Source organism: Gastrolobium bilobum, unplaced genomic scaffold (assembly GCF_033153095.1).
Source record: "Gastrolobium bilobum isolate Gb01-03AN ecotype WA unplaced genomic scaffold, APGP_CSIRO_Gbil_v1 utg7671, whole genome shotgun sequence".
NCBI classification, from domain to species: domain Eukaryota; kingdom Viridiplantae; phylum Streptophyta; class Magnoliopsida; order Fabales; family Fabaceae; genus Gastrolobium; species Gastrolobium bilobum.
This window is the reverse complement of record NW_026899465.1, coordinates 1-26,342: the sequence shown is the minus strand read 5'-3', so window position 1 is coordinate 26,342 and position 26,342 is coordinate 1. Positions and strand designations below refer to the sequence as shown.

At 35.9% G+C, this 26,342-nt stretch overlaps 2 protein-coding genes across 2 annotated transcripts; one reads left to right on the top strand and one right to left on the bottom strand.

Annotated features, from left to right (window-relative positions):
* The first annotated feature begins 5,302 nt into the window (after positions 1-5,302).
* On the top strand, positions 5,303-19,575 carry LOC133290560 (AMP deaminase-like). Its single transcript, XM_061488655.1, has 20 exons — positions 5,303-5,829; positions 6,985-7,157; positions 7,582-7,789; positions 7,955-8,133; positions 8,236-8,287; positions 8,376-8,503; positions 8,615-8,794; positions 9,176-9,243; positions 9,348-9,490; positions 10,641-10,702; positions 11,381-11,494; positions 11,842-11,982; positions 12,446-12,598; positions 17,119-17,172; positions 17,249-17,359; positions 17,440-17,613; positions 17,706-17,786; positions 18,199-18,297; positions 18,876-18,981; positions 19,120-19,575. Exons 1-19 carry the CDS (start codon positions 5,487-5,489, stop codon positions 18,942-18,944), a joined length of 2,532 nt encoding a protein of 843 aa, XP_061344639.1. The 5' UTR covers positions 5,303-5,486; the 3' UTR covers positions 18,945-18,981; positions 19,120-19,575.
* Positions 19,576-24,951: 5,376 nt separating this feature from the next.
* LOC133290564 (uncharacterized) lies at positions 24,952-25,344 on the bottom strand. Its single transcript, XM_061488659.1, has one exon. The coding sequence runs from the start codon at positions 25,342-25,344 to the stop codon at positions 24,952-24,954; it is 393 nt and encodes a 130-aa protein (XP_061344643.1).
* Between the last annotated feature and the right edge of the window lie 998 nt (positions 25,345-26,342).

The window sequence follows — 26,342 nt, the reverse complement described above, 5'->3', positions numbered from 1 at the left end:
TGATGTGTGGTTTTTTAACCTCACCAAGTAAATTTATTCAATACCTTGCAGTTTTTTCGATCAACATTTCGAGTAATAAGAGATTTGTTTGATTGTGTTCTAATTTTTTTTTCTTCTTAAAATTATTTTATAGAATGGTTCTGGAAACAAGTAATTTCTATGTTTTTTTTGTTTTGTTTTGAAAGTTAAAAGTCAAAGTACAAAACAAAAACAACTTAACACGTCCTCCAAATTTGATTCTAAAAACTAAAAAACAGTTATAATTTCTAGGTTTTATCAAACTGATTTTTTAATAATCTTTTTATAATGAGTAACATTGTATTGTTCTAAAAGACACTTTTAATAATCTGTTTCGTACTTGGCGGACTTTTGAATTTTGATGAGGGGCCAATTTTTTTATTATTATTAGAGATAGGATATTATGTATGTTTTTCTTCATACCTACTTTACATATTTGTCAAAATTTTATTTAATAGAAAAGATTTACATATTCATTTTAGGTCAAACAAACCGTCACTATCTCTCCAACCACCTTCACCCTTTCTCCCTCTTCCCAATTTCACCAAACCTGATTTCTTCGCTCTCTATTGAAGAATCCCTCTTCGATTCTGCAAACTCCAAGAATGAATCAACATATGGTACCTAAAAAATCATGAAAGCGATGGAACTCATCGTTGCTGCTAGGGTTCAATGAAAACAAGAAGACCATAATAACATGTTTGTAGGTAAACACAAGCTATATATAACTTTTATTGACGATATTTAATATAGATGACACAATGAACTCATCGATATTGTATTATTGTATGATCTACCATATTTAATTTTGACAATCAATGAACACAAGGTAGCGCGTGGAAAGCTATTTGTCAGTGGTTCTAGTGGCGAGATGATTGTAACACCCTGTTCCGAATCGGTTTGAGATATTACATTGTTTTATTCTTGTTAGTTTTACCAATCACTTGCACAAGTAAGTAAACAGGATTGAGATTGAAGTAAAGATGACTCGGACTCTTAATAATATGTTTGTTTCTTAATAACATGTTTGTTGTGTCTATAGTAGTTCAGTTGGACAAAATGCATTTAGTACAGAATTTGTTGAGAGTTATATTAAATTCAAAGGGAAATACAAGAGTGGTAACAAGAACAAAAGGGTATACATATCACTTATCAAATCAGTTGCAATGACGAAATTGAAAAGTAAGTGCTTCGATTGTAGACTAAAGAAGACTAAAATAATAATTGGCTAGAGGTAATGAAAAAAAATCATGTATGGGTAACTTAAGGTCTGTTAAGTAGATGGGTCATTGATTTAAGAACAACTAATAACCCCATGATAGTGGAAGAAATGTGAGTAACAACCAATTGAGTTACATGCACACGTGAGAAAGAAAAACAGAAAACTTAATCTAATAACTAATGCATTTGACTAACTACTTTATTTATCTATACAAGACTATTAGGGGTGGTAACCTTCGACACAATCCGCATTAACACAATATGAAAAATTCATGTCAGAAAATTTGACACGAAAAAATTTGTATCGTGTCATGCGTCAACTCGCAAATCCAAAAATATTTTATTAATTTTTTTACAAGTTATTTATGTTATGTCATGTCAACTCGCATAATAAGTGACATACTTTGAGATTAACATGTTATTCATGTTATGCCGTGTCGTGTCAATCCGCAAAGTAAACAGACCATGTTCATATCAAAGGTTTTGATCTATTTTTAAATTTGTATAATATTTGTGTTAAGTGTATTCATATTCGTATCAAATTCACATTAACCCATCACCCTTGATGGCCATGTGTCTATACATGAGTTCTACATAGTACTGTACATGAATTCTACACAATAGGTTTAACCTAACTTAATGCCGAATAATATTTTAAAACTTCTTTTTAAGTATTAATGATGTATTATAAAATTTATTGACTTAAATTAATATAACAATGCAAAATGTTTGTATTGATATAATTTGTTTTTGAACATATATTATAAATCATTCTTTTTTTTTTAATTTTTAATTTAATTATACATAATATTTAAATCTATATATTTTCTTTAAATATCGAGTTAACTCATATTCATATTAAATAAATTAAGTTCGGGTCAATATAATTCCATCTCGCTATAATTCGTCCTTGATCCAATTTTGGCAAATGAATTGCAATGAGATTTGGAAATATGGATATTCATAGGTTATTCTGTCAACTTTTTTTTCGTTTATTTTTATCTATTATTTTAAAATATTATTGAATTAAAATCTCAACTAATATTTATCTTTCTCTCTTCTATTAAGATTTTAATCTAACAATATTAAAAAATAAATAAATAAAATAGATAAAATAACATATCTCTTCAAATATATTATATGATCACGTATTTTATGTGCATGAATATTAAACGTTAAATGTAAATGTGACACTTTTTAAAAATGTACACGGATACATTATGCATTCGCAGGTCATCTTATTATGTCTTTGTTGTCAATCAATGTCCATGCTGATTAGACAAGTTCATTTAATTATATTAATGAGAAGAAATCCATCCTTGAACGTGTGGTGCGTGCACTGTCGAGTCATTTTGGCATGTTTTGCACTTCATGGATAATGAAAGTGACACACAATCCATTCCCGTTTTCCACGATCCACCACTCATCCATGTATCTTTTTTTTATATAAAAAAACTTTTATTTCATTTTAATACAAATATTTTTGCTATTTTCCTTTATTTAAGCTCTCATTTTTTTTTTGGAGGGATGGATCGTACATCCATAGCACAGAAAAATGTTTTCCATTCAAAAGGACAAATCTTTAGTGTTCCCTTTTTTTAAATGTGGAATTTTTTTTTTTTTTTCAAATTTTTTTTTCCTACCATATTACAAACTTTTTCATATTTAAAAAAAGAAAGTACCTACTTAAGTACTCCAAGAGCACTAAAGATTTGTTCCCATCCAAGCTATGTAATAGCACCCACTTCTTAGGCTTTTCTAGGGTTCGTGGCCTTTTCCACTGTTGATCCAAACATTCTTTTGACTTGTTTACGGTCAACAAAATCAACAGTAATTATTAAAATTAATAATTGTGTTAATTGTTTTATTAAGAAATATTTTCGAAAGAAAAATCATATTCATGTTATATGAGATTAACTTCTTATAGGGGTTTATATTCATCATACAATATAATACAATCATTTTTTTGTACACACAACATTTTGTGGGACTCGTTTTTTTTGAAGCAAAAAAACTAAGACACAAAAAATGAATCTCTATAACATGACACAATCACTTTTCCTATAACATAACTTTTATAAAATCCTTTCTTATATTGCATTTGCATAAAAAAAGTGCCTTTTCTTTTTTAAATGGTGAGCCATATTTTATTTATCTCTTAACATGAATTTTTTTATCTCTTATATTCGAAAACCAAAATAAGAAGGATAATGTGTTGGAATTATAAGAGTCTCAATTATTGGGGAGAATGAAATTTTCAGTATTTATAAAAAAAAGCAAGATAAGAAACATTTATTACCAATTATTAAATGATATTAATTTCTAAAGATATTAAATGCTTTTAATTTTTTTTAAATATTTCTCTATTTTTTATTTTGACAATTTTAATTTTAAATTCTTAAGATATAATACACATTAACATAACTATAAAATTACAATGAAAAGATAGTATGCAGCGGACACCACAAGCAAAATCTTTATACCTAAATCTTTTAATTTCATCGACAGGACCTAAATATTTTAATAATTATATTCGTAATTTATTTCATCTCTAAATTGAATTCGACAATTATTTTTACGAATATTTTTTTCTTATGTCACAAGAAGTTTGTTATTTTATGATCTCCTCACTTCGATTTTTGTACCATTTTTTATTTTTTATTTATTTTAAATTCGGTGGGTTTTGCTTTTTTGTCTTAACAGAAAAATCGCTTTCTCTTCAATTGCTGGAAAAAAGTAAAACCCTTATTTTTAATAAAAAATGATGGTTTTCTAGAATAAAACTAATCATGAAATTGACAATATTAAAACTTTTGCCACCAATATGAAATTGAATGCGTTAATTATCAAAAGCTTCATTCAGAAAGTCTTGATAATAAATGTTAAAATAATACTTCAATAATTAATAATAGAAACATATAAGTTAAAAAAGAAAATAGCTAAAATACCCTCTAAAAGTTGGACAAAAGATACTCCTACAAAAAAAGGGCTTAGACTTATTAGTTTATCCTTTTCCATTTGTCCTCTCGTCCCATTCCTCCGCTTTACCAAAAAGCTGAGAGCGAAATTTCATAAGAAAGGAAAAAATACACAGGTGCATAATAAAATTACTAACTTCTCCATTAATATCTAATGAATCAAATAGTTTTTTTAAAAAAACTATATGTGATATTAATAAATAAAATTAAAAATTAATTTACACGATATAAAATTAAGAATTAGTATTTTTATATTATAAGAGATAATTTTCTCTTCAATACACAAATAAAAATATAGGAAACTTCTTTTATCTTTCTTCTTCTTACATTATCCTACGGAAAACTTACATAATTTTATATATGTAGAAAATAAAAAAATATTAATATCATAAAATTTTGAGATCTATTTTTTTTTTTTTTTTTGGAGTTACCTAACCCTAATTATCTCTTTGAGACGAGTTGGCTCCCTCCGGTATCCCCACGAGCTTCGACTCTTTGAGCCGGCTATGGGACTAATCCGGAGTGCGGGGAACAGTGATGGCTAAAGGTTCAGCCCCCTCCCCAAGAATACATTCAGCGGGAATCAAACACATATCCAACCCCACTACTTTGTGGCATAAGATAATTATCTTCTATAATAAAGATAACATAATAGGGTTTATTATCTTTTATTTTTTTAAAAATAATAGACCCCACTACTTTATCTATATTACATAACATAATTATGTTGGAAAAAATGTTTGTTATTTTAAATGACAGAAAGTTATGTTATTTTAAGAGAGATATAGAACAGAAAATTTGAATTTTAAATTAAAAAAACCACTCACTTTCTCTCCTCCATGATTTCCATTTTTCTGTGTCTATCTCTCTCCTAAAATGACATAACCTATGTCATTTAAAATGACAAACACCAAACCCAATTATCTTATATAAAATAAGATAATTATTTGCCTAAAATTATTCTATCTCTCTTAAAGAAAGAGAGAGAAAGCAAGAGAGAGACGGTACACGTCCTCGTGCGTTGTTCGTGTATAAATAGGGGAAAGCAGGCAACACTTGTCTCCATTTAACACAGAGGTCACTCGGTTTTAATAACTCTATCGTTAGCGTGATAACATTTAACTCACTCCCTCACTGTTTAGTAGGGTTTTGGTTTATTGCTTTTCACCTTTTTCTCTTCGCCCAAACCATTCCATTTCCGTGAAGCAACACAACGTAAAACAATTTCAGTTATAGAGAGAGAAACTCGGATAGAGAGAGAGAGCGATCATGGATGCGTACGCGGTGCATTTGGCCATGGCGGCGCTCGTCGGAGCTTCTGTTGTGGCCGTGTCGGCGTACTACATGCACCGGAAGACGCTCTCGCAGCTGCTGGAGTTTGCCCGGACGGTGGAGCTGGAGAGGGAGAAGGACGGAGCTTCCGACGGCGGTGATTCTCCGCAGCATTCGAAGAAGCGCCGTGGCGGCGCGAGGAGGAGGGGGAACAGCTATAACCGCCGTGCCTCGGCGTCGCTGCCAGATGTTACGGTGATCTCCGGCGGGTTTGATAAGGAGGAGAAGCACGTCGAAGGGATTCCGCCAGGGTTGCCGCGGCTACACACGCTCCGTGAAGGTAGGACTATGCTGAAACCTTTCACCTGAGTTATGATCTCAGGTTTAATTAATCAATTATTAGGTGTGTGATTTTTGGCCTTCTTTTTGGGATTACTTTTTGAGAGAGTACTTCGTTGAGCTATAATCTGGCAATTACGTAGTGTTGAATTCTGTAGGTATGGGCCTCTTTTGATCGATTTATGTAGCTTAGATTGTGTATAGTATAGAGACTTTCTATTAAGGAGTTTTTGTCAATTGTGTATTTGTTATTTGCAATTTGGTTGTGTTTTTGTTTGTTTCGGCTCTACAATTATATATATCTTATTGACAGAAAAGTTCACATGATAGAGGAAAAGATTATAAAACACCAATTTGAATTCATGTATTTATTTAATAGAGGAAAAGTTTTGCTGGAAGGATAAGAAAAAGACAAAGAAGTGAGAACATTTGCTGGTTGTAGACGGGTCGTCATAACAATTTAGAAATCCAAAGTTTAAAGACCCGAACTTCTGTACTTATTAACACTTCTAACAGTTAAGAAATTATTTAAAATACGTTTGTGTATTTAATGAATTTTATCAATTTCTTTTCTTTTCTTGTGTTTGTGTCACATGGAGTGTTGGAGCTCCATGATGGTTAAATAGTATATATCTGAAAACGAAATTGAAAATGAAAGAGAGAAGAAAGTATAAGAGAAGTAAACTGAAGTATTGAAATGATTAAAAGACTGAAAAAGCTTATTCCCTTTGAGTAATTCTTCTTGGCGGATCAGTCTTTTTGGACCATTTTCCTCTGATAACTCATCTGGGAATTCCACCAAACACAGCTTTTAAAGATAATTGTTTTCTTTAAGGAAATTATTATTTATTTGTTTTCTTTAATTGTTACTGATATACCTTTGCAATGTCCTGATAATTACGATGTACTATTTCTTTCCTGTTTTTATTTTTTAACCTTGGAAAGGTACTTGGGTAAACCTTGTAGAAGCATCACTTATGGTGTTGGAGGAAGGGGGCAAGGGTATGGAGTCAATAGCATACATAGTGGGTTACTGCTGTATTTACTTTATAGTACATATCATATTTCTGACACACTACCTGCATAAATACATGATTGTCAGGTTGAAAGTGTTAATATCAATGCTTTTTCTCTGACTAAGATATGTATCTTACAGGAAAATCTGCACACCCTGGTTCCTTTAAGAGAAGTCTTTTAAGACCTACCTCTCCCAAGTCTCCTGTTGCAAGTGCTAGTGCCTTTGAAAGTGTGGAAGGATCAGACGATGAAGATGATGTGACAGAGCAAGCTAAACTGGATACTACATATCTGCACACAAATGGAAATGTTGTAAGTCTATAATCTAATATGCACATTTTGAGATGATAAGTACCTCTCTCTATATATAAATAAGTATACTGTTGAGATGATAAGTAACTGTCTCCTTTTTTAATGCCTCCTTGCCCTTGCACCTTTGTTCTGGAATTGGAATTAATCTAGCTTTTTCCCATTACTCCTCAGCTATGAAGCATCGATACTCCGAATTTTTTTTCCAACGTATCCAATACGCGTATCGAAAACGTATTGTATCGTATCGACGAATTAATGGTCGTATCGAGAACGTATTTGGAATGTATCGAAAACGCCGCGTCGGAGTCGGTGCTTCATAGCTCCTCAGATATGCTTTGATTGTCAATGATGCAGTGCTCTATATTCACTAAAGTAAAAAAATTGAATGATCTCTGAGATTGAATTTGAAATCACCTGAATGCAGGGCCCAGAAGGTAAAATTCCATATGAGACTTTACCTAATCATGTTAATACTAATGGAGAGCAGATGGCAATCACTGCTTCAAGTATGATCCGTTCTCATAGTGTTTCTGGTGACCTGCATGGTGTGCAGCCTGACCCAATAGCTGCTGACATTCTTAGGAAAGAGCCAGAGCAAGAAACTTTTGCACGATTGAAAATTACTCCTATTGGTATGAACTATGAAATATTTCTCTTTCTTGAGTATAAATAATTTGCTTCAAATATGTTCTTTTCATGGCATGCAGAGAATTTACTTTCCTTTAAACACTTTCTGACAACGATTGCAATTTTAGAAAATCATTTAGCAAACGATAATTATTATATTTTCTGTTTAGAGGCTCCGTCATCTGATGAAATTGACGCCTACATCATTCTTCAAGACTGCCTTGAAATGAGAAAAAGATATGTTTTTAAAGAAGCAGTTGCTCCATGGGAGAAAGAAGTTATATCTGACCCCAGTACTCCAAAGCCTAACCCGGAGCCATTCTTTTACACCCCTGAAGGAAAGTCTGATGTGAGTTTTTTTTTTATTTAATTTTGTTTTCACCTATGAAAACTTGGACTCCGAATTTAATCCTACTATGATTAAACAAGTATTTTTTCTGTTGTGCTACAGCATTACTTTGAAATGCAAGATGGGGTTATTCATGTATATCCAGATAGAGACTGTAAGTAACTACGAAATTTTCTATCTGCAGACTTCATATTTTACCTCTCTAGCTGTGATTCTTATGCATGTTTGCGTATTACTTGCAGCCAAAGAAGAACTTTTTCCTGTTGCGGATGCAACTACCTTTTTCACTGACCTCCATCAGATACTTCGAGTCATAGCAGCAGGGAATATCAGAACTTTATGCCATCATAGGCTTAATCTTCTAGAACAAGTAAATACATGTCTAAGTTGCTTAATATAAGTAATAAACTGCAGCATGTGATTCTATTTCAATTACAGATAAGAATCTAGTGGTTGTTTGACAATTCTATATGTATTTCAGAAATTCAATCTTCATTTGATGCTAAATGCGGATAGGGAATTTCTTGCCCAGAAAAGTGCTCCACATCGAGATTTCTATAATGTTAGAAAAGTTGATACACATGTACACCATTCAGCATGCATGAATCAGAAACATCTTCTAAGGTTCATAAAGTCAAAACTGAGGAAAGAGCCTGATGAGGTGATACTTTGGATCTCTTTTTTGCTGTGCAGTAACATATTTTGCATTGGCCTTTTTTTTTTTATTCCGGATGTTGTCATTGAACTGGAAGGCTTAAGAGATAGATCACAACTTAGGCATTTTTTTTCTAAGCATATAAATTTGGGCATCCTTTACTGTGTGTGGAATGCAATAGTATAGTTCAGAGTATATTACTACAACCTATGAATGGAATAGGAAATATTACAGGGATGCTTTAAATGATTGGTTTACAAGTGCAGAAGTAAATATCATATGCATCATAGTATGCTTTTTTATTACAGGTATTATATTTTAGGAAGCTGATATACATTGCATACTCTTAATATGTATAATTTTAACTTTTTTTCTTCTTTTTTTCAGGTTGTTATATTTCGAGATGGGACATATCTGACCTTGAAAGAGGTTTTTGAGAGTCTGGATTTAACTGGGTAATGAACTTTACTAATTTCTATTACAATTATTATTTTTAATTGAAATTGGCTAGCTATAAGTTTCAGTAATTAATCTTGTTTTTGAACCATTTTTTAAACAGATATGATCTCAATGTTGACCTTTTGGACGTTCACGCAGACAAGAGTACATTTCATCGCTTTGACAAATTCAATCTCAAATATAATCCTTGTGGTCAAAGTAGGCTCAGGGAGATATTCCTCAAACAGGATAATCTCATTCAAGGTAACTTTTATTTTTTGGTATAACAAAGTCGAAATCCTAATCCAACTATGTGTTTATTTTTAGCCACAGTCAAAGTTGTAGATTTACACCATGGCTTTGTGGAGTTTCTTTGCTTGGTAGATTCTACTTCAAAGTTTGAAATGAGGTTTTTATCACAGGTTAAAAATTCAATAAACCTCATCCTACTATGGTTCATGTGCAGAAATCCCCATGTGCTTTGAAACTCATCAATACAATCCCTGAACTCACCAAACCATGCATGTAAATTCACTGTAGGGAGGTTTTTCTGGACATATGTGAGTGGGTTAATATGTACTAGCATGTGTGTTTCGGTTTAATTCAAGGAGTTCTGTTGGTGGGTTTCAAAGCACACTGGGATTCTTTTGCGCGCATGACCCAAAGTTGAACAGGGCTTCTTGAATTTCAGCCTTTATCAGTAATCATGGCATCCTGGGTTGCTTCAAATTTTTAGACAAATCCACCTGCTATTTTTATGGGTTGCATGTTTATTGCAATAGAATCTGAAAGAAAAAGACACACACTTGGTGGATCTCTAGTCCAATGATTTTCTGCAATCTGATGAATATTTTTTTTGAGCATTGTCTATATGATCTTGTGTAGTCGTGGGCATTATTTTGTTTGTTGAAGAGAAATTTTTGGATTTTCTACGACTATTTATACCTTCTGTGATTGATTACGTATATAAGATGACTAAATTTTGCATAAGATGGATGCACCTTGATTTCCTGATATACAGTATTGTATCACTAATTTGTTTGAGAAATGATGTGCAAAGAGTGCAAATAGAAAATTTTGGATCTTTAATTAATATAGATGGAATGCTCTTGAAGGATGATGAGATTGCTTGAAAATTGTGTACATTTAATAAGGTTTGAATTTGAATTTTGAATTTCAAACTGCCATGGTCAGCCTTGAAAGCAGTTTTAGGTTGTTTTTTAAAAGTAACACCCACATGTGGGTTAATGAAGTAGTGGGAGAAGCAAAAATGGAAAAGGCTTAAGTAACTTGTATTTTTATCAAAATGTCACAATATTCATTTTGGAGATTATGGTTATAATGTGTTAATTGTCTTTAATTTCTAAGCATCTTTACTGACCTGTACTCATACTATTTTTCTTGCATTGAATAGGTCGTTTTCTTGGCGAGCTGACAAAGCAAGTGTTTTCTGATCTTGGTGCCAGTAAATATCAGGTGCTTTCCTGAACCCTTGTATATATAATTTTCTATCATGTCAGAACAAATAAAATTCTAACAAGACACTACTTCTTCTTCTTTTTTGTGTGTTTGTTTCCCCTATCTGTGCTTCTAAGCTCCAGATAAAAGCAATCAACATTGACTGGTTTGTACTTTGTTATTTCACTAAGTTAATTCCTCAAACTTGTCTTTGCCATAAACATGGATACTTTTTTATTTTGATTCAATTTCCATTTATGGCTTTTGATGGTAGATATTTTTTTTTGGTGTCCTATTTTTCAAAGACATTTTTGGTTAAATGATATCAAGAACATTTCTTAAGACTCAGCGTTTGTGTTCATAATTCTTTTTATGTTATTCTCTGGTTAATTCAGAAGCATTCCAAATTATTGAGAGGTTCATATTTATAATAATCTATTGTTCATGTTTTTAAACACTAGTGAAACTAGTAGAAAGATAAGGCTTTCTTTCTTTTGTTTTTACTACTAAAAAGCAATAGAATTTGGTGTTAGTTATGTATGAGTTCATAATGATTTTCCATTTTGCCATCTGACTGTATAAGTCTTGGTTGTTATTGTTGATAATAATTTACCATTTCCTGATTGTTGATTTTGCATGCTCTTTACCTCTTGATGTTTGTTATCTTATGCCCTTCTGTAACTAATTTATTCACAGATGGCAGAATATAGAATATCTATATATGGTAGGAAGCAAAGTGAGTGGGACCAACTAGCCAGTTGGATAGTAAATAATGAATTGTACAGCGAGAATGTTGTTTGGTTAATTCAGGTACTCTCTAGTTATTTGCTTAAACCACATATCAGTTTTATTCCTCACGGTGATAGCAAAAGATTTGTTGTCAATTTCACCTAATTTTCATGCATAAATCAATACTCTCATTTGTTGTCAATTTCTGTTTTCAGCTTCATATTATAATTTGTGCATTTTTGTTCTCAATTATTTAGGTTTTTGAGGCTAAACATTTCCCAAAGTCTATAAATCATTTTCTGATGTTCCTCTTGGGAGTGCTAAATATCTAATAGTATTTGGGGAACTTTTCCTTTCATGGCTTATTTGCTCAGGCGATTGTACAGTGTTGGCAAGTGATGGTAGTTCTTATAATTTCTGTCTTGCAGCTTCCACGATTGTACAATATATACAAAGAAATGGGAATTGTGACCTCATTCCAAAACATGCTTGACAATATCTTCATTCCACTTTTTGAGGTTACTGTTGACCCCGATTCACATCCTCAACTGCATGTTTTCTTGAAACAGGTAGGGTGTTCATCTACATTCTTCAAAATCAATTACTTTTTATACACCCATTTTTGGTCCTACAAAGATACAAGTGTCAATAGTTTGTTCCTCCTATCATAAATATTTAAAAATGGCCTTCAGCCCTTCATGTCATTTTTTAAATTAAATTGATCCTCCGAAAGGGACTATTTTGGTGTATTCATCATTGGAGGACCAAACTGAACACTTATTTTGGAGGACCGAAGTGGGTGTAGACTCTACTTTTTACATTGTAGGAGTTTTGCCTTTATGGTTACTTGTATTGACTTCTAGTAATAGAACTGAGTTCTATTACCTACTCACTAATTAAATATGTAAAGGAGTGTAAATGACTACAACTATGCATTGCACAAGTTGACTTTGCAGCTGCTTTGTTCTCTTACTAATTACTATATAGTATTAATTCTCCAGCTTTTTATTTATTTGTTTTTCACATTTTTAGGTTGTTGGGTTGGATTTGGTGGATGATGAAAGCAAACCTGAAAGGCGGCCAACAAAACACATGCCTACACCTGCCCAATGGACTAACGTATTCAATCCGGCATATTCATACTATGTGTACTACTGCTATGCAAATCTTTACACCTTAAACAAGGTACATAATTTTCCTCCTGAATAACTTTACATTTCTGTACCAATTTTGGGTTGCTTAGCTATTGACTCTAGCTTAAGGTGTATATTTCTCTCTCTCTCTCTCTTTTTGGAGTACAAGTTGTATATTTCTCTAATCATATTATGTTAACGCTAGCATTTGTTATGATCACTTCATATAGTCTTATATGCATAATCTTTTTTCTAGTGACCAATGGGAAAAGAAAGCGAGAGACATTTGATGAAATTTATGTGTCTCAACTAGAACAGAGATTGAATTATATATAGCCAAAGAATAATAAATACAAAGTTCATCGCCATTGAAATTACATGATTTGATTAGCCTATACAATGAATCTAGACACTATTTACATTCTTTTTGACATTCCCCTTCATTCTAGAGCATATAGGTCATATTCACCAATCTTGTTACACATGTAACCTATCCCCTTTAATGTAGTTTAAGATATCAATTGTTGCATCCCAATATCCTTCACTTGATGAATTTAGAAATTGACTTACCACTTTGACCGCAAAAGAGATATCTGAACTGGTGGTTTAGCTTTCCAACTTATCTTTTGTATCTTTCTAGGGGGTGGGGGGATAGGGAGGAAGAGGTAAATTGAATTTTCAAAACTTTTTCGCATATGGTCTCTTTTCTTTCACAAATAGCAATTTCCAAGAATCTTTGAGTTAATATATGATTAGCTGATTGAATATGAAAATATATGGCCTAGGAATACCAACAATGCAGTAGCTAAGTGTGCAAATGATGTGCTCACCAAAGTTGAGGGATTGAGATTTCTACACACAATTTATCTTGTTTGTACATGGTAACCTTATAGAAATCAATCCACTTGATTTGCATAAGCTTAGAATTTGGGTCCATAGGAGTGTTAACAGGCTTTGCATTGAATATACCATCCTTATATTATGCTACCTTTATTCTCAAGAAGTATTGAAGTTTTTCAAGTTTTTTTTATCCAAAAGTAAAGGCTGAGATGTTTTATTTGAGATATGCCATGGTAATCACTGGTTGTGATGGCATTGTCTTCAACGCATACAACTAAGTATATGCACCATTGAGCTAAATGGAAATATAGCGGTTATCCTCATTCAATGTAATACGAAACCGTTGAATCACAGTGCAAAACCTTCTAAACCAAGCCCTAGAAAATTGTTTAAGGTCATACATATATTTGTGAAGATGACTAACAAGTATAGAAGGCTCCCCTCACCCCATCAAATCTAAGAGGTTGCTCCATATACACCTCTTTATCGAGTTAACATGGAGAAAAGCATTTTTGATATCCAAGTTAATGAATGGGCTAGTGGTGAATAATAATCATAAACAATAACTTGAGAATAGAGGCCACTTTCACCACAGGTGAGGTATCTTAAATAATCCAAGGCAAAAACCCGTGAATTTCATTTGGCCATAAAACAAGCCTTAAGACAATCAAGTTGACCATTTTGAGCCAACCTTAACTTCAAAGACCCATGAACAACTGACAATAGACGTCTCAATAGGATGAGGAATGACGTCTCAAGTACCGTTGCTTTGAAGTGCACACATTTTATCAATCATAGGTTGTCTCCATCAAGGATGAGACAAAGTGTCACCTATAGTCTTAGGAATAGGCAATCAAAATGAACAAGGGAAAAAGACGAGCAAAATGTGAAGAAGAAAGTCGATGATAACTCAAATTAACATAGGGAGGAGAAAGGGCTATAAGTAGACATATACTTTTTGGAGAGCAATGGGAAGGTTTGGCTTTAGGAGATAGTGTTAGAGTAGGTTGAGGAAATGGCATAGGGTCCATGATGACTTCATTGACATTTGGAAGACGAATATGCTCGGTTGCTAACAATGATAGACCTGCAAGGGATGGAAAAGGATAGGTATGTCCGTAACATAAGGCAACTCTGATAGGTTGAACTCAGCAAAAACCAGAGGAAGAGGAAGGTAATATCAATTGAGACCAAAAGTCGGTGTAGAATAGGTGTGTAATCATGGTAAACCTTTATGGGACCAAGTGTAACTAAGAAAGATCCACTTGAGGGACTTAGTCGAAAGTTTTTCAAGACTAAGACTAGCATTGTAAACGAAGTATGTAGAATCGAAGACATGAAGTTATAAGGAATGCATAGGGGGAAATAACATACGAGTGACGTAGGTATTAGGTTATCAAGGATAGAGAAAGGCATTCAATGATTGAGGTAATGAGAAGGGCCGTGTTCATGGAGCAAGAGTTGAATGATTTCAATGATGTGTCAGATTTTGCATTCAATAACCCCATTTTGTTGAAGGGTATGAGCATAAGACGTCTTGTGAAGATAGGTTTGAAATAAGTTTTAATGAGCATTATCACTATGCGAGTACTGATAGTGACAACAAATTAAGTTTTTATTTCATGATTAAATTGTTGAAAGATTAGGACCCAAAACATTGGAATGAATTAAAGTAAATGGGGAGTTATCTCGACTAGAGATGTGAGTGGGAAACAGACTACGGGTATGTTTCCCAAGTTAGCACTACTCATAAGACAAACTAGATAACTTGTTTGAGGATGGAGGCCTATGAGATTCCAACACCTATCAATGGTGTCACCTAACTTGTTACTTTTATCACACTTTGGATGAGATTTGTTGGGGTTGCAATCATGATCAGCACTCAAAGATGCAAGTGCAGAGATATCAATTGTAGGAGGAGGCATATTGGAAGTCATGTTCAGCGTGGGGATAAATTTGATTACGGTTGGCAGAATATTTCAAAAGGAAAACCATATCGGGATAGTATCATGGAGAAGGTTCTCTGTTGCTCGAGTTCCTTTGCTGCTGTCTTTGAAGGGGGCAGTTGCTCATAGAGAAATCATGGATAGTCCAGTCCCATGAACAATCCCCAAATAAGCAGACACTAGGCCCTTAAACTTCTTGGGACAAAGACACTTACGAGGTTATGGCAAAACCCACAAAGATGTTGAGTATCCTTGCTATAAAGAACCTTGGCCAGCTTTCAAATTGACCCACAAGTGATGTAAGCGCCAAAAATCTGTTTCAAGAATGGATGGTGGATTTGATGATGCTCTGTAGTTGGGTGTCCACCAAGAGTGCTTCTTAGCTGACACAAAGTTTGCTGTGGTGGTGAACATAGTCTCGTCCAATGAGCCAAGTTTGATATTTGAAGTCCATGTGTCATAGTTGATCTCATCCAACTTTGTTGGAGTATCTTCGGAGCCATTAGATGGGCCCCTGGGTTGGGCAGAAAAGTAGAGTACGACTCAACAAGCATCAGAATGGCATTGTTGGAGGGGGACATGTCCACCCAGAGGCTGAATGGAGGGAATGAGTACAGGTCCGGGCAGAGGACAGAGAGGCAAGCCCAACGGTGGTCAGAACACCATGCTACCATGTGTGGTGAGATCCAGCAGCACATGGGTGAGATCCAAGAGCTTCGCCTGGTGTGTAAGAACATGTGGGAAGGGATCTTGACAACTTGGAGTATGTGCTAAGTTTGGTGGTGTTGCTTGTCGGAAAGCACGTTGGATGGTGGCTGGACAATGATGGATGGTGGCTAGGAAGATGTGTTAGGCTGTCAGAAGGACAACACAACAGTGGAAACTGGAATTCGGAGTTTTCCGGAAAAATGATTTTCGTTTGGGGACAATGTGTTTAAATGATATTAGGGGTGGCAAAACCGGTTGGCTCGCCTCAACTCAACAAAAATGGGACGGGGCAAGTTGGCTTGCCTTTAAAAAAATGGTTTGAAAATATCGACTCGTCCCATTTTATGGCAGATTGGCGGGTCAACCCGTTTAAATCATCATCGACATCAATTACACCTTTATCCAAAACTAGTTGGCAAGTCAGTCTGTTTAAATAATTAAATATAATAAAATATTAAAATTAAATGATATTTTATGAGTTTTAAGTGTTATTTAATTTCATCTCACACTCCCATTCATTTTTTCCAATCACAAGCATAATGTATGTTAATTTTCAGTCTAACAGTTTCAAAGAACTCGTTTTGGCTCCATATATCGATAATCTTTGTCATAAATAGAGTAATTTCTTTTTCTTTTTTTTTGTATAGGAGTATTGACATAAATTTTTTGGATATCACAAAAGCTTGACATGACAAATAAAACACTAAAAAAACCTGACCCTTCGGGTTGACCCACCGACTCGCAGGTTTACTCGCTTTAACCCGTCCTAAAAACGAGTTGGGTTGGATTGGGTTGTCGGATTAAACGCACCAACCCCCCTATCGGATATACACAGCGGAGATTGAATTATATTAGCCAAAAAGTAACAAATATGAAAATCGCAATTCTACTAATTACCGTAATTGCATAATTTGATTAGCCGATGCAATGAATTTGGACATTGTTTACATGCTTTCAATCACATAGAACACCGATTATGTATTCCAAAATTTTTTTGCCTCTAACTTCATAATGAGGATTTGAATATTTTGACTTTGTTTTGACACACCAAACTTAACCTAATACAAATATTTCTCAGCTTCGTGAATCAAAGGGAATGACAACAATCAAATTCCGTCCACATTCTGGAGAGGTATACATTGGAATATATTTTCTCTATCTATTTGTTAATTGTTGTATGGAAACCTGATGCATCAGATTGGCTTTAGGCCGGTGATATTGACCACCTTGCTGCAACCTTTCTTACGGCTCATAACATTGCACATGGAATCAATTTGAAAAAATCTCCCGTGCTTCAATATTTATATTATTTGGCCCAGGTATGGTCCCATTTTCAATTGATTACTTGGTTTTGATGTCTGTGGTGTTAAATTAATTCTAGTGGAACATTTGTTATCAGATTGGGCTGGCGATGTCTCCTTTGAGCAATAACTCCCTATTCTTAGACTACCATCGGAATCCTTTTCCAACATTCTTCTTACGGGGTTTGAATGTTTCACTTTCTACTGATGATCCACTCCAAATTCACTTGACAAAGGAACCATTGGTTGAAGAATATAGCATAGCTGCTTCCGTGAGATCTCTCTCTCTTTCTCTCTCTGTCTCTCTTTGCCTGGCATATAAACAGACAATTCTTACAGTTAGGACACTATTCTTCGTTTACAGGTGTGGAAGTTGAGCTCATGTGATTTATGTGAGATTGCCCGTAATTCGGTTTATCAATCAGGTTTCTCACATGCCTTAAAGGTACACTTCTTATCCTAACTCTCCTGTGAATGAAATCCTCTTACTCTCAAAGCATACTGTGTTTTAGTCTTATCCTGACATGTATTTTAGGAAAAGCCACTAAGAGTTGTCATAGACGAGCATGACTGAATATGAAATATCAATGTTTATTACGATTATCTTAGTGTACTATATTATTATTTATTATTTCGAATTTTTCATTGCGAGAATTTTGACACATTTTTTTATATGAAAAGAGGATAAAACTATTATTTTCTGCTTCCTCCTATGACTTTTTTGGAATTTAAAGTTTTAGATATATTTTTCTAGGGAAAACTCCAATTTACCTTCATAAAAACCTTTTTAAAGCTGAAACAAACGCACCATAAAGTTTTTTTTTACCTGTTCTCAACTGATCAGTTTCTTGTTTTAGTCACATTGGATTGGTAAGGAATACTACCATAGAGGGCCAAATGGAAATGACATTCACAGAACCAACGTTCCTCACATCCGGTTGGAATTCCGTGACACGGTATGGGTTTATTAATGGTTGTACTAAATGTGACTTGTTCTGTTCTGTTAATATTTCTTGTGGTTCTGAATTTAATAATTTATGTTAGATGGCCTTTCATGTATGGTTGAAATATCCTATATAAACAAATTGGGATTGTTGAGGACTCAAATAAAATTTACTCTTTAGTAATTATCTTAATTACTTAAAAAAGAAACTACAACTGCTGCTTCTACTCCTAGTTTAGTACTTTTTAATTCTGAATTCTTAACATCTGTTCTAGCAAAACTATTTTTTTTGGTCTTTATAATGTTATACTATTAAGATTTTAGTCTTTCAAGGGCTAATTTTTTAATAAGTTAAACTATAAGGACCAATTCTTAAAAAATAGGGACAATTTACTTTTGATGAATAGAAACTATAAAGATTAAAAATTAAACAAGTGAAAAAAATAGGATCGTTACTAGATGGTAGGGACCAAAAACCAAAAGTGGTGTACACTAAAAACTAAAATCTACTTTAAACCTACAAATATTTTCCTGATTATGTTATCTGTTGAAGTGAAGGGGAATCACCCAGTATGATTGCTGTCCTTGCAGATTTGGAGAGAGGAGTTGCAACAGGTTTATTTGGGCAAAGCCATCATTCCTGAAGTAGTAGACAAATAATATGCCAGAGCCATGTATTCATATATGAACCATGGAGGTTGTGAATGGGTTCTATTTCCTTATTTCCGGTTCTTCCTTTTTTTTGTAATGTTGGGTGCAGACACTCGTTGTTTTTGTATTGGAATTTGGCAGTTCCTGACTTGCCCCAAAGTTAACTGAATCTGTTCACCTGTAGGTATAGGTAGCAAGTGAATCCCTCAAACCTATCCAACGTCAGAGATATACTAAGGCTACAGACATTACAGCGCTGGTTCGATGATATAAACCTGATACGTAGCATATATTACTCGCAAGATAACTGAGCTTGAGCATCGAGCAAGGTTTACAGCTACAAATCAAATGGCCCTGGGAAAGTGTTTCTTTGTATTAAATTTGGGGGTAGAATTAAAATGAGTAGGGTTAGCAATAATTACGTGCATAAAGCAAATGATGATGCCTGTTGCTGTTAGAAATATAAGATAATATGATCCTTTGTTGAGAGATTCTCTCAAAATTTTGATTCCTATTGTTTGTAAAGATGAGGGGCCTATCAATTCGACCGTACATGTTCGACGATGCAATGGCAGAGCTAGATAGAGGTGACAGTTGAGGTTTATACTGATTATGATAAATAACATGAACAAAGTTGAATTCAGTGTCAGCAAATGTCTTCTCTCTCTCTAAACCTTTTGTTATTAAAATTTTTTTTTTTTACCAAATCATTAACTTAAAACGACTAACGAGCAATAATAATAATGGTCACTAATTTTTTGACCATCGTAAAGTGGTTTGTGAAGCGGGGATGATGAGGATGGAGGTTGGAGGGAATTGATAAGCAGACATAACAGTAGGGTGTACAGAATATTAAGAGTAATATATCGGTTTTAAACTAAAATAGGAATTGCTTGGCTTTGTTTTAATTTAAGAATTGATCCAAGGCAAAAAAATTAAAATATTGTATTTAAATAAAATAATTACGCATTTAATGTTGTTTCGTAAAAAATTACACATCTACTGCACAATGTGACGCCAGTTTTGGGCGTCACATGTGACGCCCAAAACTAGCGTCACATGTGTGCTCTATATGTTTCCTCACCCCCTCTATTCAATTCACACCTCTTCTCTCACTTTTCATATCTCTCTTCTCCACCAACATTTCTTTATCTTTAATTTAGTATTTGAATTTTAGTTGTAATTCTATTTAAAAATGAGTTCAAATCCTGATTTTGTTCGTGTTGTGTTATATTACAATGGTAGGAAGGTAGAAGGTCGACGAGGTGTCATATTCGAAGGTGAAAAAAGGCCGACACGTATCCAACGCAACACAACCATTGGCGAATTGTATCAGAGAATTCGGCAGAAGTTAAGTCTTCAAGACAACCAATGTATCACTGAGATCACGACAAGGGTGTGGCAAGGTGATAAATACATTAGTTTGAAAGTGCTTGACGATGAAGACTTGGAGATGACAATGGAAGAATTTTGCAACCAGTCAAGGACAGATTTTCTAGAGTTGTATGTCGACATCGTTGCAACGGAGAATGCTCCCATACCGGTGAGGTCAGTTTATTTAAATTCTCCCTGTCTTCCAGCTTCTCCTGCCGCTCATGCGTCTCCAGTTGGTATCTTTTCTGAGGGAGATGAAAATGATCCGACTTGGAAAATGCACGACGAAGATGACGATGAAAATATGGCAATGGAAGAACATCTTCTGGCGGAGGATGCTAGTGCTTCAGAAGGAGATGAATCTCGTGAGATGGGTGCGTCTGAAATTCCAATATTCCATCAACCAGTCGTCGCGCAAATGCCGCCGTTGAATGACGTTGCGTCTGCTCCGTTTGGTATTCCACAAGAAGGTAATTGTTCCCATTTGTATACTGCGAGAATAAATAACTGATTTAATGTTGCCTGAATTAGTAGTAAGTTCGTATTAAAAAATTATAACCCGCAATTGCAGGTGACACAGATGTTATTCCTTTTTGGGAAGGAATTCCGCATTATTCTTACATTGATTGGAGTTATCAGAGCGAACAAGAATCATGTACTGATGGTTCGGTGTCTGGATCGGCTTCAATACAAGGTCCGTGGCAACTGGGTGACATGTTATTTGTCAATCAAGAATTTGCGACAAAAAAAGATGTCCAAATGGCACTTAAGCACAACCTTATTAGGGAGCATCAAGAAGCCATTGTAATTGAGAGCACGCCTGCAAAGTTGTCCATGAAATGTTGTGCGTACGATCAAGGTTGTCCGTGGCGCGTAAGGGCGATCAAACCGGTGTTTCGTGAAAATTGGAAAATAACGAGATGGGGTGGAAAACACGAATGTGTGAATGAGCACATTTCCCAGGGTCATAGACAGCTTGATGCGAACGTTATTGCAGATCTCGTGATAGGTACCTTTTTGTATTTTAAATGTGTGATTGACCACAAATGTGTAATTAAATTTGTTCGATGTTATTGAGGCACTGATATCCTCTTCAATGTAGGGATGATAAAGTCTGAACCATCTGTGTCAATCTCTTTGGTGCAAGAAAGGATAACTGCTAAATATGGCTTTCAAGTTTCGTACAGAAAGGCGTGGTATGCGAAGCAAAAAGCGATGGCAATTCTGTACGGTGATTGGGAGGAATCGTATGCTTTTTTACCAAGGTGGTGCGAATACATGCTTCGCTTTTCTCCAGGTTCATTTTATCATATACAAACTAATGATCTTTATGCCGAGCAGAGCTTAGTTTCTGGAAAAAAGGTTTTTCATCGCATTTTTTGGACATTTAGACAATGTTGTGAGGCGTTCAAATTTGCCAAACCCGTCATCCAAATTGATGGAACACATTTATATGGAAAGTACAAAGGGAAATTGTTGGTGGCCACAACCCAAGATGGTAATAATGAATGTTTACCGATCGCATTTGCCATCGTAGAAGGCGAAACTTTGGAAGCATGGGATTATTTTCTCGTTAATATTCGTGCTCATGTGACTACGATGTCAAACATATGTTTAATATCCGATCGGCATCGAAGCATAATATCTGCTGTGGAAAATAACCCTACTTGGCAGCCGCCAAATGCGTATCACGTATTATGTATTCGTCATATTGCAAGCATCTTCAATCAAAAGTTTCAAAATGAAGATTTGAAGCGGATGTTAAAGAATTTAGGTATACTCATTGACTGAATGCTTAATTATTTCTTTCCATTATGACTGTCAATTTATGTTTAATTCGTTTATGTCCAATTTGTGCAGGTTATACTCCAGCAATGGTTGATTTTGAAAGGAATCTTGCGAGTTTCCATGAAAGTAGTCCTCAAATTGCTGAGTGGATAGATGCGATTCCTAAGGAAAAGTGGTCGCGTGCCTACGATATTGAAGGACGGAGGTACGGTCATAGACAACAAATTTGGCTGAATCTGTCAATAGGGTTTTGAAGGGGGCCAGAAATATGCCTATAACAGCATTGGTTAAGCATACATATAGCATATTGGTTGCATATTTTGTTGAGAGAGGAACAAATGCTCTTGCACAACTTCAATCAGCTCATCGTCACTCCAAACATGTTGTTGAATTGGTCAAGAAGAACCAGGTAGATGCAACAAGCCACCACGTTCGTGCATACAATGTTGAACATACTGTATTCGAGGTTTACGCAGGTTGGGAACGTTCATATTCTGTCAACCTCCCACAGAGATACTGTCAGTGTGGAAAGTTTAAGGCCTTTAAGTATCCATGTAGTCACGCTGTTGCTGCTGCGTTAAGTGTTAGGCAGAGTGCGTTCACTTACGTTGACGACGTCTTCTTGATAAATAACTTGGTCGAGGCTTATTCTTTTCCGTGGGAGCCAATCAGAAACGAGGAAGCAATACCTGAAATTAGTGGTGCAAAGATTATTCCTGATTGTACTATGTTGCGTGCAAAAGTTCGTCCAAAGTCAACTCGCATCCGCAACGAGATGGATGAAGTTGAGACAAGCCAGAGCCGTATCAGGTGTGGACTTTGCAAGGAACGCGGCCATAATCGTCGGCGATGTCCAAGTCGTGGGAGAAACGAATGATTTGCATATTATGTTCATATTGTTGCTGTTGGTTATGTTATTTCATGAATTGTAATGTCCGTTATGTTGGACTTTTTACTTTCCGTTTATGTATGTTTTTAAGCTTGAATTATTAATTAGCTGATGCTGTTAGTTACCGTAATATAAATCCGCAAAGAACGATAACCAAAACATAGTGAATAGTCCAAATAATATAATAATGTAGCGTCCACAATATAACAACATGCTACACTCATATGACATATACAAAAGAACAAAATAATAACAATATGAAACAGTCCACAACATAATGAATAAACAAAATGTCAATGAAACTAGGACCACGGTGGCCATGGCCTATGTCGTGCATCCCTATCTGGTAGTATACGTCTGTCCCAGACTGGGTCACCCTGATGGTCCTGTGGAGGTGGAGTGTGGAAGTCATCCATCGCCGCACGGATGAAATCATCTGATGGTCCTGCACATCAAAAGGGGTGTGTCCCTGACTGTGAGAATCCGTGGCTAGAGTCTCCCCACTGTCATGGCTCTCTGCAACAAGGCCTACAGAGCGATACAACTCCATCGTGTCCTCTGCAGACCAAAAGGGGTAATCGGCATCAAGTCCCTGTGAATAGGGCTGGAAATCAGGCTGTGAGGATGCCGGATCCGCTCCTGCCATAGCCATCGGACTAGCCTGGAAAACTGGCTCCTGCCCGCTCATGTAAGGGTGCTCAGACGCCGCCTGACTAGGACCTGCCGCATACTGCGATCCGTGATGATAAATCGGCTGTGACCCGTAAGTAGGACCAAATGCTGGAGGTCTAAACCATCCCTGAGTCTCGACCACTGGTCTAGGTGCTATAATCGGGACAGGCTCAGCAGCAACTCTCTCACGTGTACGTCCTAATCCCCGTCCCTCCCGTCTATTACGAGGAACATCCACGATCAACTGAGGATCAGGCTGAGTCTGCACGGGGGGTGCCTCAGGTCCAGGCTCATCAACTCGTGAACTCTCACGAAACATCCCAATAATTCGGCCTATCTCCTCGTGGATATACTGTAGTCCAAATCGAGGAAACTCCTCCGCCGTTGTTGCATGATACAGCATTTCAAGACCGTCAATCTGCATATTACGAAAAAATGTTAGTTGTAATTTGAAACAAATGTAAAATAAGTACAAAACTCACCATGCGCCCTATCTTTGCTGCCCTCCGTGATATGTAGCGCTTTCCCCTCTCTCTGAACCACTCCATGTACTCATGATTAGGTGACATCAAACCATATAATGGAGGTGGCAGTACAATATGCTGAATCCTAGTATTCCATCGATCAATGTGAGCCCTGAGCTTACGTCTCCAGTTCTCTTCAACCTTCCCCCGTAGAGTATGATCATGTATTCCTCTCAATTTTCTAGATTTTTCCGGGATGGGTTGATTAAGACCAGACTGTCGCATGCACCTATCCGGTTGACATGCCTCAACTGTGTGGAAGTAGATAATAGGTGTGGGAGCTAGCCACAGATACTGCTGCTCTGGAGTCACGTCAAGCCACTCATATTCTATATACGGCTGCCACACCACCTACAAACAAAATGTGAAACAATATATAGAGTTACAAAAAAAAATAAACCCATAGACAAATAACAACACCGTAAGTATCTAACACCAAACCTCATCTCTACAGAGTGTGTCCAATGTTGCCCGATAATGGGTGACCTCATAAGGTTTAAACTTTTGTACAGCATTAAACCCGTCAATCAAAAACATTATCAACCATACATAATCGTCCAAAGTCAAGAAGTATACAGTTAGTACATACAGTATTAACCATACATTATTGAAATCAAATGAAGTAAATAAATCATACCGGCATCCATAATGTGTGCCCGGCTGTGGATGAGGAGGAAGGGGTGGAGCAATGGGTGGGAATCGTATCCATGCCCAAATTTGAAGGAGAATATGGCAACCACCCATGTCGCTTCGACGGGCATCTGTCACTTCACACAAACAAGTGTGTCAAAACTGCAGATCCCCAGCTGAATCGGCCAATGTCCTCAAATCCTCCACCTAGCAACGGGACAAGCCGACAACCAAAATTGCTACCTCCAGACTTGTCCGCCAGCAACCAAGTCCCCAACATCCGCGCAATGTGAGCTTTTGTGAAGTAGATCTCGGCAGCATGATTCCCTTCATGATCAGTCCACCGGGTATAATGTCGATCCAAGAATGAGATGCAGAGGTCGCCAGAATGATGGAACTCACCGGCCTCTGGAACATGTCCAAAAACACCAGCACAAGCAGCGTGCCAATCCTCAGAGGTCGATCCGATGACGACAGTACCGTCGGTCGGCAAGCCCAAGATGCCTGCCACATCTTGTAAGGTGATCGTCATCTCACCTTGGATCATGTGAAAGGTATGTGTCTCTGGTCTCCACCTCTCGACCAGAGCACTAATTAAAAATGTATCTATCTGTGATAAATTACGCAGTTATCACGTGTTAACGAATTACATTATTTAATTACATAAATACAAAACGACATAAATAACATACCTGGATATGTTGCATCCTGGCAACATGTATGAAACCCGCCTGTCTGAGGTACTCTTCCACAACCTGTGGAATAGCACCGGTAGGTGGGCCCCCTTGTGGCTTCCCACGCCTCGTTTTAATCTTTCTTACATGCTCAGTATTCCACACACGCTGTGAAATATGACCTTTCTGCGTCCTCTGACGAAGGACCTCCCACCTGTAGGGTCCAGGTATGATCCACATGCTGGGATCGGTGGGCTCTACATCCGAATCAGATCCCGAAGAAGATGATGACTCAGCCATTATCCTTAACTAACTACAAAGTTATGCACTCCCGCATTAATAACATCATACATACGAAATTTACAAAGTCTCTAACACTATTTATAAATCACTAATTAATATGCTAAACCCTAATACATAATTAAAAATAAGTAATAATAATAACTACGTAATAATAATATTACTATATCATTACAACATTCATAGCATGACACAAAATTTCTAAGTGACTATCCTAATGTTCCAAGTCTCTAATATACAATCAATCCTAACATGTATTACTAACTACCACTGTAATTTAAATGTATACATATGAGGTATTATGACCTTACCTACGTTGGCAGAGCTTCGCTACGAACCGCGGTTAGAGAGAGGTTGGAGAGGTAAATGAGTAAGGAGTGAAAAAAGGAAAGTGAGGTATATATAGGTTGCACATGAGACGCCCTCTTTGGGCGTCACATGTGACGCCCTACTGGGGCGTCTTCTCTAGGAGAGAGACGCCTCACTGGGGGTCACATGTGACGCCCAAAGAGGGCGTCTCATTGTGCAACAGATGTGTAATTTTTAACAAAACAGC